Source organism: Euprymna scolopes, chromosome 3, assembly GCF_053919585.1.
Source record: "Euprymna scolopes isolate OS-2025 chromosome 3, ASM5391958v1, whole genome shotgun sequence".
Taxonomy (NCBI): domain Eukaryota; kingdom Metazoa; phylum Mollusca; class Cephalopoda; order Sepiida; family Sepiolidae; genus Euprymna; species Euprymna scolopes.
The window spans coordinates 127,145,504-127,163,852 of record NC_136484.1 but is presented as its reverse complement, the minus strand read 5'-3'; the positions used below and the strand labels follow the sequence as shown (position 1 = coordinate 127,163,852).

Below are 18,349 nucleotides of genomic sequence, written 5' to 3'. Positions count from 1 at the left end.
TTTAGACAAGCCCGTTCCACAGCTGACATCCTCACTGTAATCTCTGAACGTATATACCATTCACTGGACAAAGCGGGGGAGGGCAAAGCGGTAGCTCTAGATATATCTCGGGCTTTTGACAGGGTATGGCATGAGGGTCTCCTCAGGAAAATTAGATCATACGGTATCACTGGTAGAATACTTAGCATAATTAAATCCTTCTTAGATAAGAGAAACATCCAGGTTGTCATGCATCTATACAATATGATATAAATGCGGGAGTGCCCCAGGGATCTATCCTTGGATCTCTATTGTTCCTGATATTCATAAATGACCTCCCCGACAAAATTGCCTCTGAGATGGGTATATATGCTGATGACACTACACTCTATGGCAGGCACGACAGGAAGACGAATGAACACATTTCTAAAGAAATGGCAGAAACACTAGAGGAAGACCTCCAATCTGTGGTGGAATGGGGACAAAAGTGGTTTGTCGCGTTCAATGCTGCCAAGACTAAACTAGTTTTATTCAATAATTACAAGAAACCCTCTCTACCACCTATAGCAATGGCCAACGACTCTTTATCTGAGAGTACATCTTTCAAACTCCTTGGCCTAACGTTCACAGGAAACATGAGTTCGAACAATTACATTGAAGGCATTGCCAGGGCTGCTGCAAGAAAGGTGGGCTCTCTCTACCATGCTAGACAACTACTAACACTCGAAAGTATCCTGTACCTCTATAAGGCCACCATTCGCCCATGTATGGAGTATTGTTGTCACATCTGGGCTGGTGCATCTGCTACTAGTCTCTCGCTCCTTGACAAGGTTCAAAAGAGAGTCGCAAACCTGATAGACCCTGAACTGGCATCTAAGCTTCAGCCTCTGTCCCATCGACGAAATGTTGCATCCCTCTGCCTTTTCTACAAGTATTTTAGTGGTGAATGCTCTGACGAACTGCAATCACTTGTCCCCCCACGACGTGAGCACCCTCGATAAACCCGACAGGCTACTAAATCCCACCCCCACACTGTAGAGATCCCTAGATGTAAAAGATCTTTCTACTCCAATAGTTTCTTCCCCAGAACCGCTAGACTCTGGAATTCGATTCCAGGTCCCTGCTTCCCCAACAGTACTGACGTGCAGAAGTTCAAGTGTAACGTGAACCAACATCTTGCTGCCCAAATCCCTACATAGTACCCCAGTAGTTGTTGCTCCTGATAGTATCCCCCTACACCAAACTGGCAATTTGCCTTGTTTGGGGTGAAAATGTAATAAAATATATATATATATATATCAAAAACACTTATAAACGTTTTTTTTTTTTTATTTTTTATTTCCATACTTTTTGGACCAGGCGCGAACGCAGACCCCACAATTTTAATGAACCCCCGTTCTGCCAGATCAAACATACCCATTCCTGTGTCTCGATACATCTTCTATCATTATATGTAATCAGTTTTTTAAAATAGTCAACCATATAGGAGCCTATTCGTGACCCGACACACACACACACACATACATACACACACAGACATTCAGCTTTATATTATATATATATATAATGTATTTATTTATCAGTGGTGAAAAAAACCGGACTAGAGTGCTCAATGTGTAGCCAGAGCAGTATATAGGAAATTTATTACTGTGAGTCCAGAATGAGTTTACATATTGTTTCAGCTTGGGGAAAATCCTCAAAAGAAGAGGAAATATCCGACTAGCTTCGTCTGACGAAGCTAGTCGGATATTTCCACTTCTTTTGAGGATTTTCCCCTAGCTGAAACAATATGTAAACTCATTCTGGACTCACAGTAATAAATTTCCTATATATATATATATATATATGTCAGGTCATGTCATGTGCTACTGGTACCATGTAACCCAGTACTTACCTGCCTCATGGTCGGGTCACCGGCGACTAAACTGGTTCCCCCACCAGACTTGTTTGGTGAGGAGGGCGGCTAGTCTCCCTGAAGGATTAAAAACAAGACCTTCCAAAGGGCGAATGAACTCTTTTTCTGGGTCAACGGCCAACTAGCACCGTGTATATTTATGTGTGTGTATATGTGTATTGGGGTGGAGAGGGCTCCCGTAAGCCGTGGTGAAGGCAACCTTTCTAGGAGAAGCAAATCTCTGATTTAAAAAACCATAAAGCGGAAGACCATTACCCGCATTAAGCTGGTCTGCAGTTTAATTTGTTGCTGGCTATCTTGCTCTTGCTTGTTGCTGGATCTCAACATTTTGAACCGAGAGAGAGACTTAGCTGTCGTACAAAGCTAAGACTCTGTAACATCATCTTTGTATAGATACTCCCTCAGGCATTTGGGCTCATGGATTTTAAATGTCTGAGGGAGTGGCACTCGTCTGACAAGACGTTGCAATCATCATCATATATGTATATGTATATGTTTATTTATTTTATATAGACAAATATTACATAGTTGCTACACTGAACATGCTAATCTTTCAGAAAATTGCCTTCAGTGGGACATAAGCTTTATTACGTCGCCTGACGAGGACTTTTGGTTCTTGCCAACCAATTGCTCGAAACATTAGCATGTTCAATGTAGCGACTATGTAATATTTGTCTATATATATAAAAATATTATATTTTGCTCTTCTTTATCGAGCACTCTTAATAACTTCGTTTTAATTCACGAGTTGTTTTCTCTCTCTTGAATATCTTTAACTAGGTATATATATATATATATATATATATATATATATATATATATATATATATATATATATATATATATATATATATATATATATATTTTAGGCTTGGTGGATTGAGGCATACATAGTGAAGGGGCTCAAGAAATGCTTCTTAATTCTTAACTCCAGTCATAGCTGTCAGTATCATTGATGTTATTTCTGCCATCTTCTTTTACATTTAACAGAACATGTTTATTTAATTCTATCGGCTTGTTAGTTTGTATTCATTAAACATAATAGCAAAAAAAAACAAAAAAAAAAAACAGCATGAGAACAATAAAATAAAATAAAATAAAATAAAACATGTTTCAAAAGCTAAATGGAATCCACTTGACATTCTTGGAGAATCATCCATTTTGTCATGGCTGAATTCATTTAAGCTTGGCATAATCGCAAAGTTAAATGTCAACTTGTCTAAAAAAAAATAAAATGGATGGATTAATGATAAGAAAAAAAACTAATTTAATTGATAAAACTTGACTAGAAACCTCAGTAAATTCCAATCATACAAAAACAAGTGGTCTAATTTCACTAAGAACACATGCATGGTAGACACTTCCTTTGATCAACAGTGGTAATGCTTAGTTTGTTGGTACTAACATATATATATATATATATATATATATATATATATATATATATATATATATATATATATATATATATATATATTGTCGATGACTACAAATATATTTTAAGTTCCCCTCTTTGGGCAGAGCACTGTCATAAATAATCTCACCTGCTACTTAATTGGCTGAAAAAGGCTCCCTGTTTGTAAACAAGCGGTTTGAGCACTGTAAATGTGGTGGACGAATGTTTGTTTAAAATGGACATTTGTTGTGGTTATTTATGGGCGCCGCTCCCGTGGGTCGATGGGTAAAATTGCTGACTGTCAATGCAATGCTCCTAGGTTCAATCCTCGGCTTGGGAGAGGTGCTAGTCTAGCCGCACTGATGAGTTGTGATACAACGAAACAGGACTATATGTGAATGACTACAAATATATATATATAGTTGTATCACAACTCATCAGTACGGCTAGATTAGCACCTCTCCCAATTGAACCTAGGACCATTGCATTGACAGTCAGCAGTTTTACCTATCGACCCACGAGAGTGGCGCGCATAAATAACCACAACAAATGTCCATTCAACTGATGAGTTATGATACAACGAAACAGGACGGCTATAAGTATACACACACACACACACACACATATATATATATATATATATATGTATATATATATATATGTAAATGACAAAAGTCTGTATTCAAAATTTCGAGATTTGACCATCTTGCCTTTTATTTTTTTAAGTACGTTGACATGCACAATTCTTGACAGCACCTGTTTTGGAGTGCAAAATTATTCATTTAATTATTATGTCAATAAGTGAATTTATTCCGCCCTTAACTCATCAGAAGAAAAAGCACTCATCAACTTTAAAAGAAAATAAAAACATATGGGCATGATTACAAAATCCAAAAATTGGGAGAGAAGTTAAAAAGATGGCGTTACAAATTGAAAAAATAATTGCAACTTCTCTCTTTTCTTTTAAAGTTGATAAGTGCTTTTTCCTTCTAATAATTACATGAATGATTCTGTGCTACGAAACGGGTGCTGTCAAGAATTTTGCATGTCAACGTACAAAAAGAAATAAACGGTAAGATGGTCAACATCTTGAAATTTGGAATAAAGCATTTTGTCATGTATTTGTATATGCTTTGTAGTTACATCGAGTTTCATAAATTAAAGGATGGGTATAAATAAAAGGTGAAATATAATTGAATAATCATATTTTCCCATAAATAAATATATATATATATATTTTTTTTTTTTTTTTCACCCCAAACACGGCGTATTGCCACTTGAAATGTAATATGAATATGTCTAACAGGAGATTGTGGGTATTTGATCAGCGAGATGTTTGTTCAGATTACATTTAAACTTGTGCAGTTTAGTACAGTGAAGGAAGCAGGAAATAGGGAGGGAAATCTAATGTTTAGTAGTCCAAAGGAAAAAAAAAACTATTAGAGTAGAAGGCTTTCCCGCATCTAGGGACCTCAACGATGAAGGGGTGGGATTTTGCTGCTTGTCGGGTTAGTCAGGCATACGTCAAAAAGATACAAGTGCTACGAGTTCATGAGAGCAGATTCCATTGAAGTACTTGGAAAACAGACACAGGGATATGACATTGTAGTGATGGAAAAAAGATTGGAGCTTGGCCGAGAGTGTGGCACTTATTAGACTTGAGACTCTTTTTTGGACCTTGTCTAAGAGTGAGAGACTATTGGTAGATGCACCAACCTAGATGTGGTACCAATACTGCCTGCATGGGTGAATTTTTTTGGCTTTGTAAAGATATAGGAAACTCATTTGTGAGTAATTTTCTAGCTACGGTAGATTTCATACTATTTGTTTTGGCTCAATATCTCTAGAAGAAAGACCCTCATATTAAAAAAAAGATACTGGAACGTTTATTCTTTTGGATATAGATGATTTTCTACCTGATTTCAATGTAACTTTATGGTGATTGTGGAAGGGTGGGGGTATCAGTGAATAAATCATAGCAATTAATCAAGTCAATGGAGATAATTGTGACAATTAAAGATAAAGACAATTCAGCCTTATAGGTCAAATGGTCAGAGGTCCATTCCCAACTGACACATCCAAGATTAGATAATCGTATATTATTGAACATCTGATGCCGGAAACAAAAACGTCTTGGGTGTTTCAGGATAGGTAATATAATACTTACTTTTTCGATTTGTTGCATTTTTTAGGGGGAGGGAGGTAATTGATAAACGATACTTTTATTATGATTTACTACAAAAATTTTCATTGATAAATTTGGTATGTTTTCTTAACTATATTACACTACTAGAAGAAAAAATTATGACCCATTGGTTCACCCACTGAGTCCTGGTTAGATTGTTTGAATTAGAAAAACAAGTGAGTTTGCGAAGACAATACAATTTTCTTGATAAAAAGACAAAATTCAAAATTAGTCTTTCTGTTCTCTCTCTCTCTCTCTCTCTCTCTCTCTCTCTCTCTCTCTCTCTCTCTCTCTCTCTCTCTCTCTCCACAGAGGTAACTGATTTCATTCCGTCAACCATGACCCAATAGAAATCTTAAGTAATTCGTAATCATATTTTTTAGATTGCCTGTACTGAGGATTGAACCTTCATCCTCAAAAAGACTGTCAATTAGAACTGATTATCACTTAGCACTTTATCCGTTGCACCACAAGTTCAGGCCAAAGCATTGTGAGAATAGCAATCACGATGACAAGAATAGCCTAGATAATAAAAATAACACAACTAATTTCCTATTTTACTGGTTAACTTTTTTATCCTTTAATAAATTGGTGTTTTTTCTCTCTTTTACAGAATGTGAAGCAGGCTTTTTTGGCTATAATTGTTCCGAATATTGTGGTTTTTGTGCGAGTAACACAACCTGCGATCCTTACAATGGAACTTGTCCAGAAGGATGTCTAGCTGGTTACACAGGACCAATATGTCAGAGAAGTAAGTATGCTTATTATATTTACAGAGAAGACTACATTTACACCTATTCATATACAGGACGTTTGGCATAACTTTGAGATTGTGTTCTATATGTGTAAACGAGCCTCTTTGTGTGGAAGTTGCTTTTGACATTCGATTAATAGTCTAATATGTACTTTGTGGTTTATTTCTTCGCCTGCATCGTCTTTGATTTCTTTGGATTTTTGTTCTGAACACCACGATTTTTATAATTGGTTTCTGTTGATCAAATTTATTTATCTGCTGACCTGCTGTATTCGGTTATTTGAAATACGAAGGGACAACATTCACAAAATTTCAACTAGGCCGCCTATATTGACCTGGTGCTATCAGATTAGACTGTCTGAGGATACTGGCTTCCTGGCCTAAAATGTACCAAGCACTGATCTTTTTTTTTTATCCTTTATTTTGTTTGTTTGTTTTTCAGGGTTTTTTTGTTTTTTTTTTGCTTTTTTGCTTTCCCTTTTCAAAACTCAATCATGTTCTGTAAGGGCAAACCCAAAAGCAACAATTTTTCTCTACACGACAAACAAACCAAACATCATAAATAAATACTTGAAGACATAAAGATCTTGAAGGAAGCATAAACACTTTAATTATAATTACTGTATTTGGCATTAAATAGCCTTAAAAGGGTTGCTATGCTGTAAAAAAAAGCACCCAACCAAATCAAACAACTAAATTTTGAATGGGTCTCCGACTTGGCTATCAAAGGCTACTGTTTATATATCCCATGTATTAGAAATAACAATGCACTATCACACAGATTGTACATCTAAGATGTTTACAATGAAAAACATTGATCAGTATTTCATTCAATGGTCTGTAAATTTAGAAGCCAAACCTTTCCAAACCTATAGTTATGGGAACTCTTTTCATTATTTATACGAGTATAAAATAATCCCAGAGTTATGCCATCAAAGGATGGCAACCAGATAGCCATGTTGGCTATCATAGGACGATCATGATACTCAGATTTTTGTTCTGAGTACCACGATTTTTATAATTGTTTAGTGCTGTGTTTCTTAACTTTTGATGAAACGTGACTCACTTACCAACTATCTCAACACTCGCCATCCTCCCCACCCCTGCACTTAAAAATGCAGTTTTTTATGTCGTTTATTTAATTCTTATTTTACTCTGGTACTAATTTTATAATAAAACTAGCAGTTCAGCCCAGCTTTGCTCGGACCCTATGTACGGTTCATAACTTTATGTGGTTATATATATATATATATATATATATATATATATATATATATATATATATATATATATATATTAAAAAGTTTGACTCATGTCCAGGTAACCTACATCTAAAATTTCAAGTATTTAGACCCAAAATTGGCGGAGGAGTTTGGTAGAGTCTACAAAGGTCAACTCTTTCAACTTTGACCTCTCGGTAGCCAAATTTTCGCCCAAAAACTGATTAAAAATCTTGCTGCATGTCTGAATACCCTTTATGTAAAATTTCAAATGTTTCGACCCAAAATTGGCTGAATAGTTTGCTAGAGACCGCAAAGTTCAAATCTTTTGAACTTTGACTCCTTGGTAGCCAAATATTCGGCCAAAAATCAATTAAAAAGCTTGTCCTATGTCTGAATACACTTTATGTAAAATTTAAAATGTTTAGACCAAAAATTGGCTAAGAGATCAAATTCTTTTTAATTTTTACCCCAATTTTGACATCTTAACATTTATTGTTTGGGGCTCAAATCAAATTAAAAAGTTTCATCCATGTCTAAGTAACCTACATTTAAAATTTCAAGTGTTTAGACCCAAAATTGACGGAGGAGCTTGGTAGAGTATTCAAAAGTCAAATCGTTGAACTCAGACCCCTTGACAGCCAAATTTCCAAACGAAAACCGATTAAAAAGATTTTCTCGAATCTCAATACCCCAAAATCTCGAGTCTGTAGACTGGAAATTGACAGAGTAGTTTGGTAGGGAAATGTACACATACAGACACACACACACAGAGACAATTTCACAGGTAGATAGATTTAATGAATCTTGGAAGACATTAGGCGATTTACATGCAAACTGCTTTTCAGGATACAAAAATTTCAGGATATGCAATCCAAACCAGAACCAGTTAATTTCGTATCCAGAGGTTCCACTATATAAAAAAAAAATAATGGCTGAAGTCTTGTAACCTTATTTATACATAACAAATTTCTGCTTAGGGAGTCATGGAACCCTAGTTGAAAAACATTGGTTCAATGTCATTTTTAATGGTTCTGTGGGTGTATGTAACAACACCAGGCCCAGAATTATTTTACCTGTGATCCTGTACATTATATATATCTGTGCGTGCGTGCGTGCGTGCGTGCGTGTGTGTGTGTGTGTGTGTGTGTGTGTGTGTGTGTGTGTGTGTGTGTGTGTGTGATAAACATGTTAGAATGTTGTGGAGTTTAAATATTTTTGTTAAATTCTATTTTAAAATTGTATTGTTGATATCGTTATAATGCTACCATTCATCGATGTATGCAATATTGTTGTCAAATCTGAATTGGTGTACTAAGCACTAGTCTCTCTTTCTTAAACAGGATGCAACAAAAGAAGCTTCTAATAGGTCTCTCACTGTCTGCCAAGATTCAGCCTCTGTCATATCGCCACAGAGTTGCATTCCTGTGCTTGTTTTACAAGTATTTCCATGGACTGTGCTCCGATGAGCTTACTGCATTTGTACCACCTTAACAAAAATCCTTTGACATTCCCGACATTCAATGAAATCCAACCCTTTCACTGTAGCAATTCTTAGATGCTGAGAGACTTTCTTCTTTAATAACGTGTTTCCTCAAACTGCTTGTCTATGAAATTCCGTCTGTTCCCTGTTTCCCAGACTGTACTAACATATAAAAATTCAATTTTTTTGTTGTTTTTCTTTGGGGTTTTTTTACTCATTTTTACCCTGAGCAAGGCATATCACCACTTGGATGCAAGGGGCTACTGTTTAGGAACGTGTCTAGCAAAGCACTGAAGGAAGTTGAATATTGTGGCGATTGGGCAGGGGATCAGGCTTGGCCGATAGTGCTTGACCTATTAGATTTGAGACTCTTTTTTATACCCTGTTAAAGAGTGAAAGACTAATGGTAGATGCATCAGCCCAGATGTGGTAACAATACTCTATACATGGGCAAATTGTGGCTTTGTAATGATATAGAATACACTCTAGTGTGAGTAATTTTCTAGCAAGCTAGAGGGAGCCCACCTTCTTTGCAGCAGCCTTAGCAATGTCTTCAATGTATTTGTTCCAATTCATATTGCCTGTGAATGTTAGATTGAGGAGTTTAAAAGATGTGCTTTCATGTAGGTCATTGTTTGTTATGGCAATTATGAGCAAACATCTTACTGTACAACTCCCTACCCAGTCTGCCTCCATATAAATCTGAGTTTTGTTACAATAGCATCTTACGGCATAATCATGTTAACACACTGGTTCTCATTAAATCACCGAAGTTAAGAAACATTGAACCTGGTCAATACCAGATGGTTGACCATTTGCAAATAACAGGTGCTGTATATTGGAGGACGTTAATATCTCTCTGCAAGAGCTGCAAAAATTAAACGTTGTCATCTCCCCTAACAGGGATGTACATCCGACTGGGGACTGCTTGTGAATTTCATACTTCCATGAAATTTCCTCCTTCGGAGGAAGGCGGCTCAACTTGCCTGGGCTGAGTGCTACTTCAGTACAGTCAGTATCTTACTGTCACAGAGCGCAGACACGCATATGCAAATGCCGTAGCTGTACGCAAAGTACGTCATGATAATGAAAAAAAAAAAGACTACAAAAAGAACGTATACACAGACAGACAAGGGCGTTCAAGAGGAGAAAGGTCAGAGATAAGAATGACGATTGCGTTAGTGACGTGGGTGACATCATAGGCATAACGAGAAGTTATGCGTGAATGAGGAATAAAGATCTTTTCTTAATACCTGAAACAGAAGTTGAAGTTCTTTCCTCTTTTCTATCCTCCTTTGCGACTGAGTCTACAACGTATTGGGTCCCGGGCATACACATGTTAATGCATGTGTAAAAAAACAAATTTCTCCATCTCCCTTGATAGGGATATACATGCGACTGGGGTCCCCCTTGTGAATTTCATACTCCTATGAAACTTCTTTCTTCAGAGGAAGCCAGTTCAACCCACCTAGGATGAGTGCAACTTCAGTGTAGTCAGTATCTTACGTTTCAATGGCAATATGCCTTGTTTTTAGGTGAACAAAGATAAAAAAAAAAAATAATAATTATCAAGAAAAATTTATCGTTTTATTTTTCAGGGGTTTTAGCTGACACTTATCGGAATTTAATGAAGAACTTAGCCATCGCCTTGGGTGTATTCACTGGGTTATTTGCATTTACTTGTATTATTTTGATGGCAGTCATGCTGCTCGTGAGCAAAAAGAAGAAAGATAAGAAAGTCATAACTCGTGAAGAAGAAATACCAGAAAGTACAGATGACAGAGTAAGTACTTTAATATTTTTTGTTGGATACTTATTGTTTCTTTTTTATTATTATTTTTTTCATTAACTGTTCTGTTATTTATTTTTTTATTTATTATTTTTATTTTCTGTAATTATTTAAAGTTAGCTATATTTATTTTTTATTTATTATTTTTATTTTCTGTAATTATTTAAAGTTAGCTATATTTACCCAGCGTTGCCCGGATGCAGACAGGTAACCAGCTGAAGAGCTTAGAGAAAACCCTTTCCTGCCTAGACAGGATACAAAACCGAATTCGAAATTTGGTGGAGCAATGTCCTTTTCTCCTCACTGTTACCTTCTTCTCATAGAACAGACGATGCGAGTCCATCCCTGCTCTACATCCATTGCAGGTGCTCGCCTGAGCTTCATTCTATGGTTACCCGTGTAAAACATTCATGGAAAACACTCGTCTAGTTGCAACCATTATCAGTAATTTTCCTTACTCTCTAACTGTGCCTAAATGAAAATTTCATCAATAAAGCTTTCCCCCTCCCCCCCCCCAGAACTGCTCGTCTGTAGCACAAAATACCACGGAGCTGCTTCTGAGCTAACTATAACATGGTCGTTTTCATGTTTAATGTAAACAAGTTTTTGTCGAGCTATCCTTTTAAATAATTAATTCATTCGATGATCATGGTATTGTTTCATCTGATACTCATTAACCCTTATCCTTGAGTGACCTCCAAGCCTTGATAAATGGTGACTCTATAGTATTAAAAAACAAAACTTATTCTAAATATAATCATATTTATATTCTTTCTCCCACAGTCTTACTGTAAAAGTTAAACATGCTATCCTTACCATGTTGAGGATTAGCCATTGACAATTAGTCTGACAAAGATGAGCCATTGTGACTGATGCTAATCTTTCTTTTGTCAGTATGATATATGGTTCTGGGTAGTTCTACAAGGTCCAACATCCCAGGCCTTACCTTTTCTCTTTGGGATTGAGTTAGATTATTGCTGTCTGAGGCGCCCTTACAGGGAAGTGTCGGCAGGGCTGCCCAGGCATTTTTTTTTCGCAAGATCAGAGAGTTTATCTCTTGTTCCAATCGAGTGTGTTTTGGGGGGAAGTTGGATTTTCTCCACATTCAAAATTGAACTTGTGTCTAACTCTGCTCTCGTGGGGAGGCAAGTAAATATGAACATTCTGAAAATGTATAATCGTCACAGCCTTATGAAGCGCTTGTCTTTCTCACTAGACTAACAGTTTCTGTTTAAGACGTGCCTCTCACCGAAACTTGTCATATACAACAACCAAAAAAAGTACCCAAACCAAGAGGAGACAACTCCAAACAAAAATAAACTACTACCTCAACTATTCGAATAGTTACAACAAATATATGCTTAGACACGGGATAAAATTTTCAAGCAAACTGGGATTTTTATTCCCATTGTGAATATCAGTCTCTGTCTGACTATTTACTTTTATTTATCTTAGCAAAATTAAATTGTATTAATGTATATTCCTAGATCTGGATTAAATTTTTATTATTTTTTATACTAAATGTTTGCCTAAATTTGGTGAATGTGTTTGTTTTTGTTTTGCACCTTGAAATGCATAAGCACCTGCACCAGACACATATATGCAATGTTTCACAAGATGCTTTCGTTTGAGCATGTTTGATTAAATAATCACGAAAAGTATCTAAACTGCATCTAGAGATTATGAATTGGTATAAAGGGGTGCATCTTTAAAGTTAAAATTTCTAATATGATATTGTTTAAATTCTACTCAATATCCTTAATTTAGATATATATTGTTTTTGGTTGGAAAAAAATTAACTACGTTCACAAAACAGACTAATTTGATTGTCAATAGTTTAATTGCTATTTTCAAACATTTACATTATCATACGTTTTAAAACTAATGTGATATAAATTAAATAAAAGGGCTCCTTCAGCCTTTGACAAACTATAGATACCCGCGATGGGCGTGAAACTTTTAAATTTTTTTTTGTGGCAAGAGATGCTCAATCTCCAACCACACTTCCCTTGAGTCAACATTGATAAATACAAATGGCAAACGAAGTGCATGTACATGACGACTGGAAACAAATGCCGAGATAAGTGGAGAGCACATAGTGCCCAGAATTTCCAAATAGTCACCCAACGTTTGCTTAACTTCAGTGATCTGACGAGAACTGGTGTGTCAACGCGATTATGCTGTACATAATGTGTATATGAAATAAATAATGTGATATGAAATACATAATGTGATATGAAATACATAATATGATGTGAAATGCATAATGTGATATGAAATACATAATGTAATATGAAATACATGATATGATATGAAATACATAATGTAATATGAAATGCATAATGTAATATGAAATACATAATATGATCTGAAATACATAATGTGTTTTATAAATACATAATATGATATGAAATACATAATGTGATATGAAATACTTAATGTAATATGTAATACATAATGTAATATGAAATACATAATGTTATATGAAATACATGATATGATATGAAATACATAATGTGATATGAAATACATAATGTGATATGAAATACATAATATGATCTGAAATGCATAATGTAATATGAAATACATAATATGATATGAAATACATAATGTGATATGAAATACATAATATGATATGAAATACATAATATGATATGAAATATATAATGTGATATGAAATACATAATGTAATATGAAATGCATAATGTAATATAAAATACATGATATGATATGAAATACATAATGTGTTATATGAAATACATAATGTGATATGAAATACATAATGTGATATAAAATATATAAGATGATATAAAATATATATGATATGAAATACATAATGTAATATGAAATACATAATGTAATATGAAATACATAATATGATATGAAATAGATAATGTGTTATATGAAATACATAATGTGATATGAAATAGATAATGTGTTATATGAAATACATAATGTGATATGAAATACATAATATGATATGAAATATATAATGTAATATGAAATACATAATGTAATATGTAATACATAATGTGTTATATGAAATACATATGATATGAAATACATAATGTAATATGAAATGCATAATGTGATATGAAATATATAATGTAATATGAAGTACATAATGTAATATGCAATATATAATATGATATGAAATATATAATGTAATATGAAGTACATAATGTAATATGTAATACATAATGTAATATGAAATACATAATGTGATATGAAATATATAATGTAATATGAAATACATAATGTAATATGCAATACATAATATGATATGAAATATATAATGTAATATGAAGTACATAATGTAATATGTAATACATAATGTAATATGAAATACATAATGTAATATGTAATACATAATGTAATATGAAATACATAATGTAATATGTAATACATAATGTGATATGAAATATATAATATGATATGAAATACATAATGTGATATGAAATATATAATATGATATGAAATACATAATGTGATATGAAATACATAATGTGTTATATGAAATACATAATGTGATATGAAATTCATAATGTAATATGAAATACATAATGTGATATGAAATATATAATATGATATGAAATACATAATGTGATATGAAATATATAATATGATATGAAATATATAATGTAATATGAAATACATAATGTAATATGTAATACATAATGTGTTATATGAAATACATATGATATGAAATACATAATGTAATATGAAATGCATAATCTGATATGAAATATATAATGTAATATGAAATACATAATATGATATGAAATATATAATGTAATATGAAGTACATAATGTAATATGTAATACATAATGTAATATGAAATACATAATGTAATATGTAATACATAATGTGTTATATGAAATACATAATGTAATATGTAATACATAATGTGTTATATGAAATACATAATGTGATATGAAATACATGATGTGATATGAAATACATAATGTGATATGAAATACATAATGTGTTATATGAAATACATAATGTGATATGAAATACATAATGTAATATGAAATACATAATGTGATATGAAATATATAATATGATATGAAATACATAATATGATATGAAATATATATGATATGAAATATATAATATGATATGAAATACATATGATATGAAATACATAATGTGATATGAAATACATAATGTGATATGAAATACATAATGTGATATGAAATACATAATGTATTATATGAAATACATAATGTGATATGAAAAGACTTCATAACAAATTCCTCAATTTATTAGACAAAAAAAACATTAAAAAATTATTTTAAAAATAAGATATATAAAAAAAATTATAAGAACCTCCTAAAATTTATTGCAATTAAAATTTCTTTTCAATAACTCGTAGCAGCTTATTTAAACGTTTGATGTTAGAATTGCAATTTTACCATCTGGTTAGTTGCTTGCAGCAACTTTAACAGCCTCCCAGAGGTCACACTTGCTGTTGAATTACTTTTCTTCAGAATAAATATCTGTCTTGAGGATGCTCCATATGTTCTCAATAAGATTCAGGTCACAGCTATTTGAAGACTATCCCACTATAGAATCTCCAGCAAATTCCTTTTCTTTCAACCAAGACTTAGTAAACTTTGATGCATAAGTTGGTGTATTGTCTTGCATAAAGATCATAGATCTATGCTTGGCTGAAGATTGGTTATCAACTTATTCAAAGAAATACTGCTCTAGAAAATCACAGTAACTTTTGGAATTCATTTTAACCCCGTCTTTCACGAACTCATTACTAACAATCTCACGAACGCCTTGTTGGCGTTTAAAAAATGTCTAGAGTCGTGTTGCTTACAAACACATTCTCGAACCCATGATAGATCTCGCTTCGCCTTGTTAAATTCTTGAATTCAGTCTGAGACTTTTTGTTCTTGATTGAATTCTCATTTGACATATTGTCTTGATTGTTCAATAATCCTTATTCAGATTCTTAGAAATTTGAAACGAAGACTTTCCTTTGCTATTTCTTAGATTATACGTTTCTTTTCGCTCGTTCTTAATTCTTTTTTACAAGCCATAATACATAATTCTAGTTTTTGCAAATAATGACTTCACACTTCAAATTGCTATAATTAATGCAAAAAATACTAAATATTAATCCGAAATTAAAACTCAGGGCTTAATTTCTTTCATGCTTACTCGCTATATATACTGGAATAAATTATTACATTGGATAACACACATCTATGAATTTTACATAGAATATTTGGCAATACCTCTTTTACATATAATCTCTAGATGCAGTTTATATAATCACATGCTAACGTACTTATTTCTTTATGTACGTTATTCTTCTCCAACGCTTTTTTAAGAGATGGAATCGCTCAATCACAGAAGAGTAATGTAAAAAATATTAGAAAGACAACTAAACTAACAAAAGTAATCTGTTGTTTCTTACTAAAACATGATTGAATAAAAGACTGACACCAAAATATGCAGAGATTCTTTCATATTTGGTTAATCTCTGTTTTATTTGAAGATTATTGATAAGATGCAGAAACGTACAGTAGAACCCCGCGATACGGCATTAAAAATTACTAACAAAATACAGTACAGTATATAATGCACAAGTATATAATCAAATAACATTATAAATAACACTCTAAGGCAGGGTGAATACCGTAACCAGCGGCTGGAACAAACATCGTATTCTGCATCGTAACCTGAAAAAAATGTATCTTAGGGACACTGTATCCCGGGGGTTCTACTGTATCTGTGATTTGATTAGCTCGACCCTTTCTTCTTCACTGCAACATCGCTCTCACAGGAGTGATGTTACTAGTCTCAGTTTCCTCTATAAATATTATTATGGCATGTGTTCTTCAGAATTGTCTGATCTATTTCCTGCTTCCTTTGTTCCAGCTCGTTTGATTGTTGGTCTAGTGGTCTCCATCAGTTCACTGTTTTGATATCTTATTGTAATACAGCTTTCTTATTCCAATAACCACAAACTTATGGAACTCTCTTCCTGCTGACTGTTTTCCTCATACCTATAATCTTTGTCTTTTCACGACTAACGTCAATAGGCATCGTCTGTCATTTCAATAATCATCCTTTGTTCTTGTTAGCTCCTTACATTAAGTGACTTCACGCCTTGCCCGGGGCCTGTCACTTAAAAAAAGTTCTCAGACCTTGATTGCATGAAATCATTTATTTGTAATAATATCCATTATGACATTTTATCTGATAACTTAGCGAAGCGTTTCTCTCTCTCTCTCTTTCTCTCTCTCTCTTCCTCTCTCTTCATCTCTCTCTCTCTCTCTCTCTCTCTCTCTCTCTCTCTCTCTCTCTTCTAAAGTATGTGATTTAATCACAATCTTACAAAGTTGCAACATGACTTCACAATCCGCGGGGACTGAAAATGTATGCTTTCATTCATAAATGAATTATCGTCATTCAAAATTAGTTTGAAGGAATTTTGTTATCAGATAAAATACTTGTAAATTAATGCTATGTAATGTTCGCACAGGGGGAGAACACTCTGATTGACAATGATTAAAACTTGTTAAACTAATATATATATATATATATATATATATATATATATATATATATATATATATATATATATATATTAGTTTAAGAAGTATATATATATATATACTATATATATATATATACATGAACTATTTATTATGAACTAATTATATTTCCAATTCAAAAAACGATTCTTTTATTTAGGTTCAAATTAAAACCAACAGCCAATCAAAATCATGAGACAATATTCCCAAAATATTTATAATGAAAAAAAGCAACCTAAGATTTAATTTGACACATTAGCTAATCACAAGTTCTTAACATGAGTTACAAAACTAAAATTACTTCCATAGACAAATTAACTGCCAGTAAAACAACAAAACACGTTTTCATTTCTCATAAATAAACATTTTCGGTTCCCATTAAAGTGATGCTATCGCTATTTTCCATCTTATTAATTTTTTTTTAATTTTTATTATGTTATTTACCAGCATTCGACAAAAGAATTATTGAATTTAATTTTCAAAATTTACCCACGCTAAATTATTCAGCTATTAAAAACAAAAAAATAAATTCTATGGCTCAATTATTTTCCTAAAATAGATGAAAGTTTTACACACACGCACACACACACAAACACACACACACGCACATACATATATATATATATATATATATATATATATATATATATATATATATATATATATATATATAAATATATATATATAATATATATATATACATATATATACATATATTTACGATCCAGCAGCCTCGTCAGACCTTACAGAAATGGCTATTATTATATACAGGTTGACCCCAAAAAAACAGAGGACATTCAATTATTTTTCTGAACATTTTACAGTCAACGGAGAAAAAAAGGCCAAAGACCCTAATGTTTTTATGTGATGTTTTGAATATATATATATATATATATATATATATATATATATATATATATATATATATATATATATATATATATATATATATATATCATTTTCTTTTTATGTTTTTACAGTAAAACCTTCCATTTTTTATTTATGAACTATAACAAGTTAATAAATATTATTATAACAAAGACATTTGTACCTCTTGCATTATTCGACCA

The 18,349-nt window shown here is 32.7% G+C and overlaps 1 protein-coding gene across 4 annotated transcripts in view; it reads left to right on the top strand.

Annotated features, from left to right (window-relative positions):
• Positions 1-18,349, top strand: part of LOC145258892 (uncharacterized) — a 381,700-nt gene that overhangs the window by 267,729 nt on the left and 95,622 nt on the right. For all 4 annotated transcript variants that reach the window (XR_013864110.1, XR_013864111.1, XM_080116649.1 and 1 more), the window contains exons 10-11: positions 6,089-6,226; positions 10,531-10,715. Coding sequence is in view for 2 of the 4 variants with exons in the window: in XM_080116649.1 (XP_079972775.1) it covers positions 6,089-6,226; positions 10,531-10,715 (323 nt within the window). In the remaining 2 variants the exon portion in view is untranslated. The remainder of the gene's footprint in view (positions 1-6,088; positions 6,227-10,530; positions 10,716-18,349) is intronic.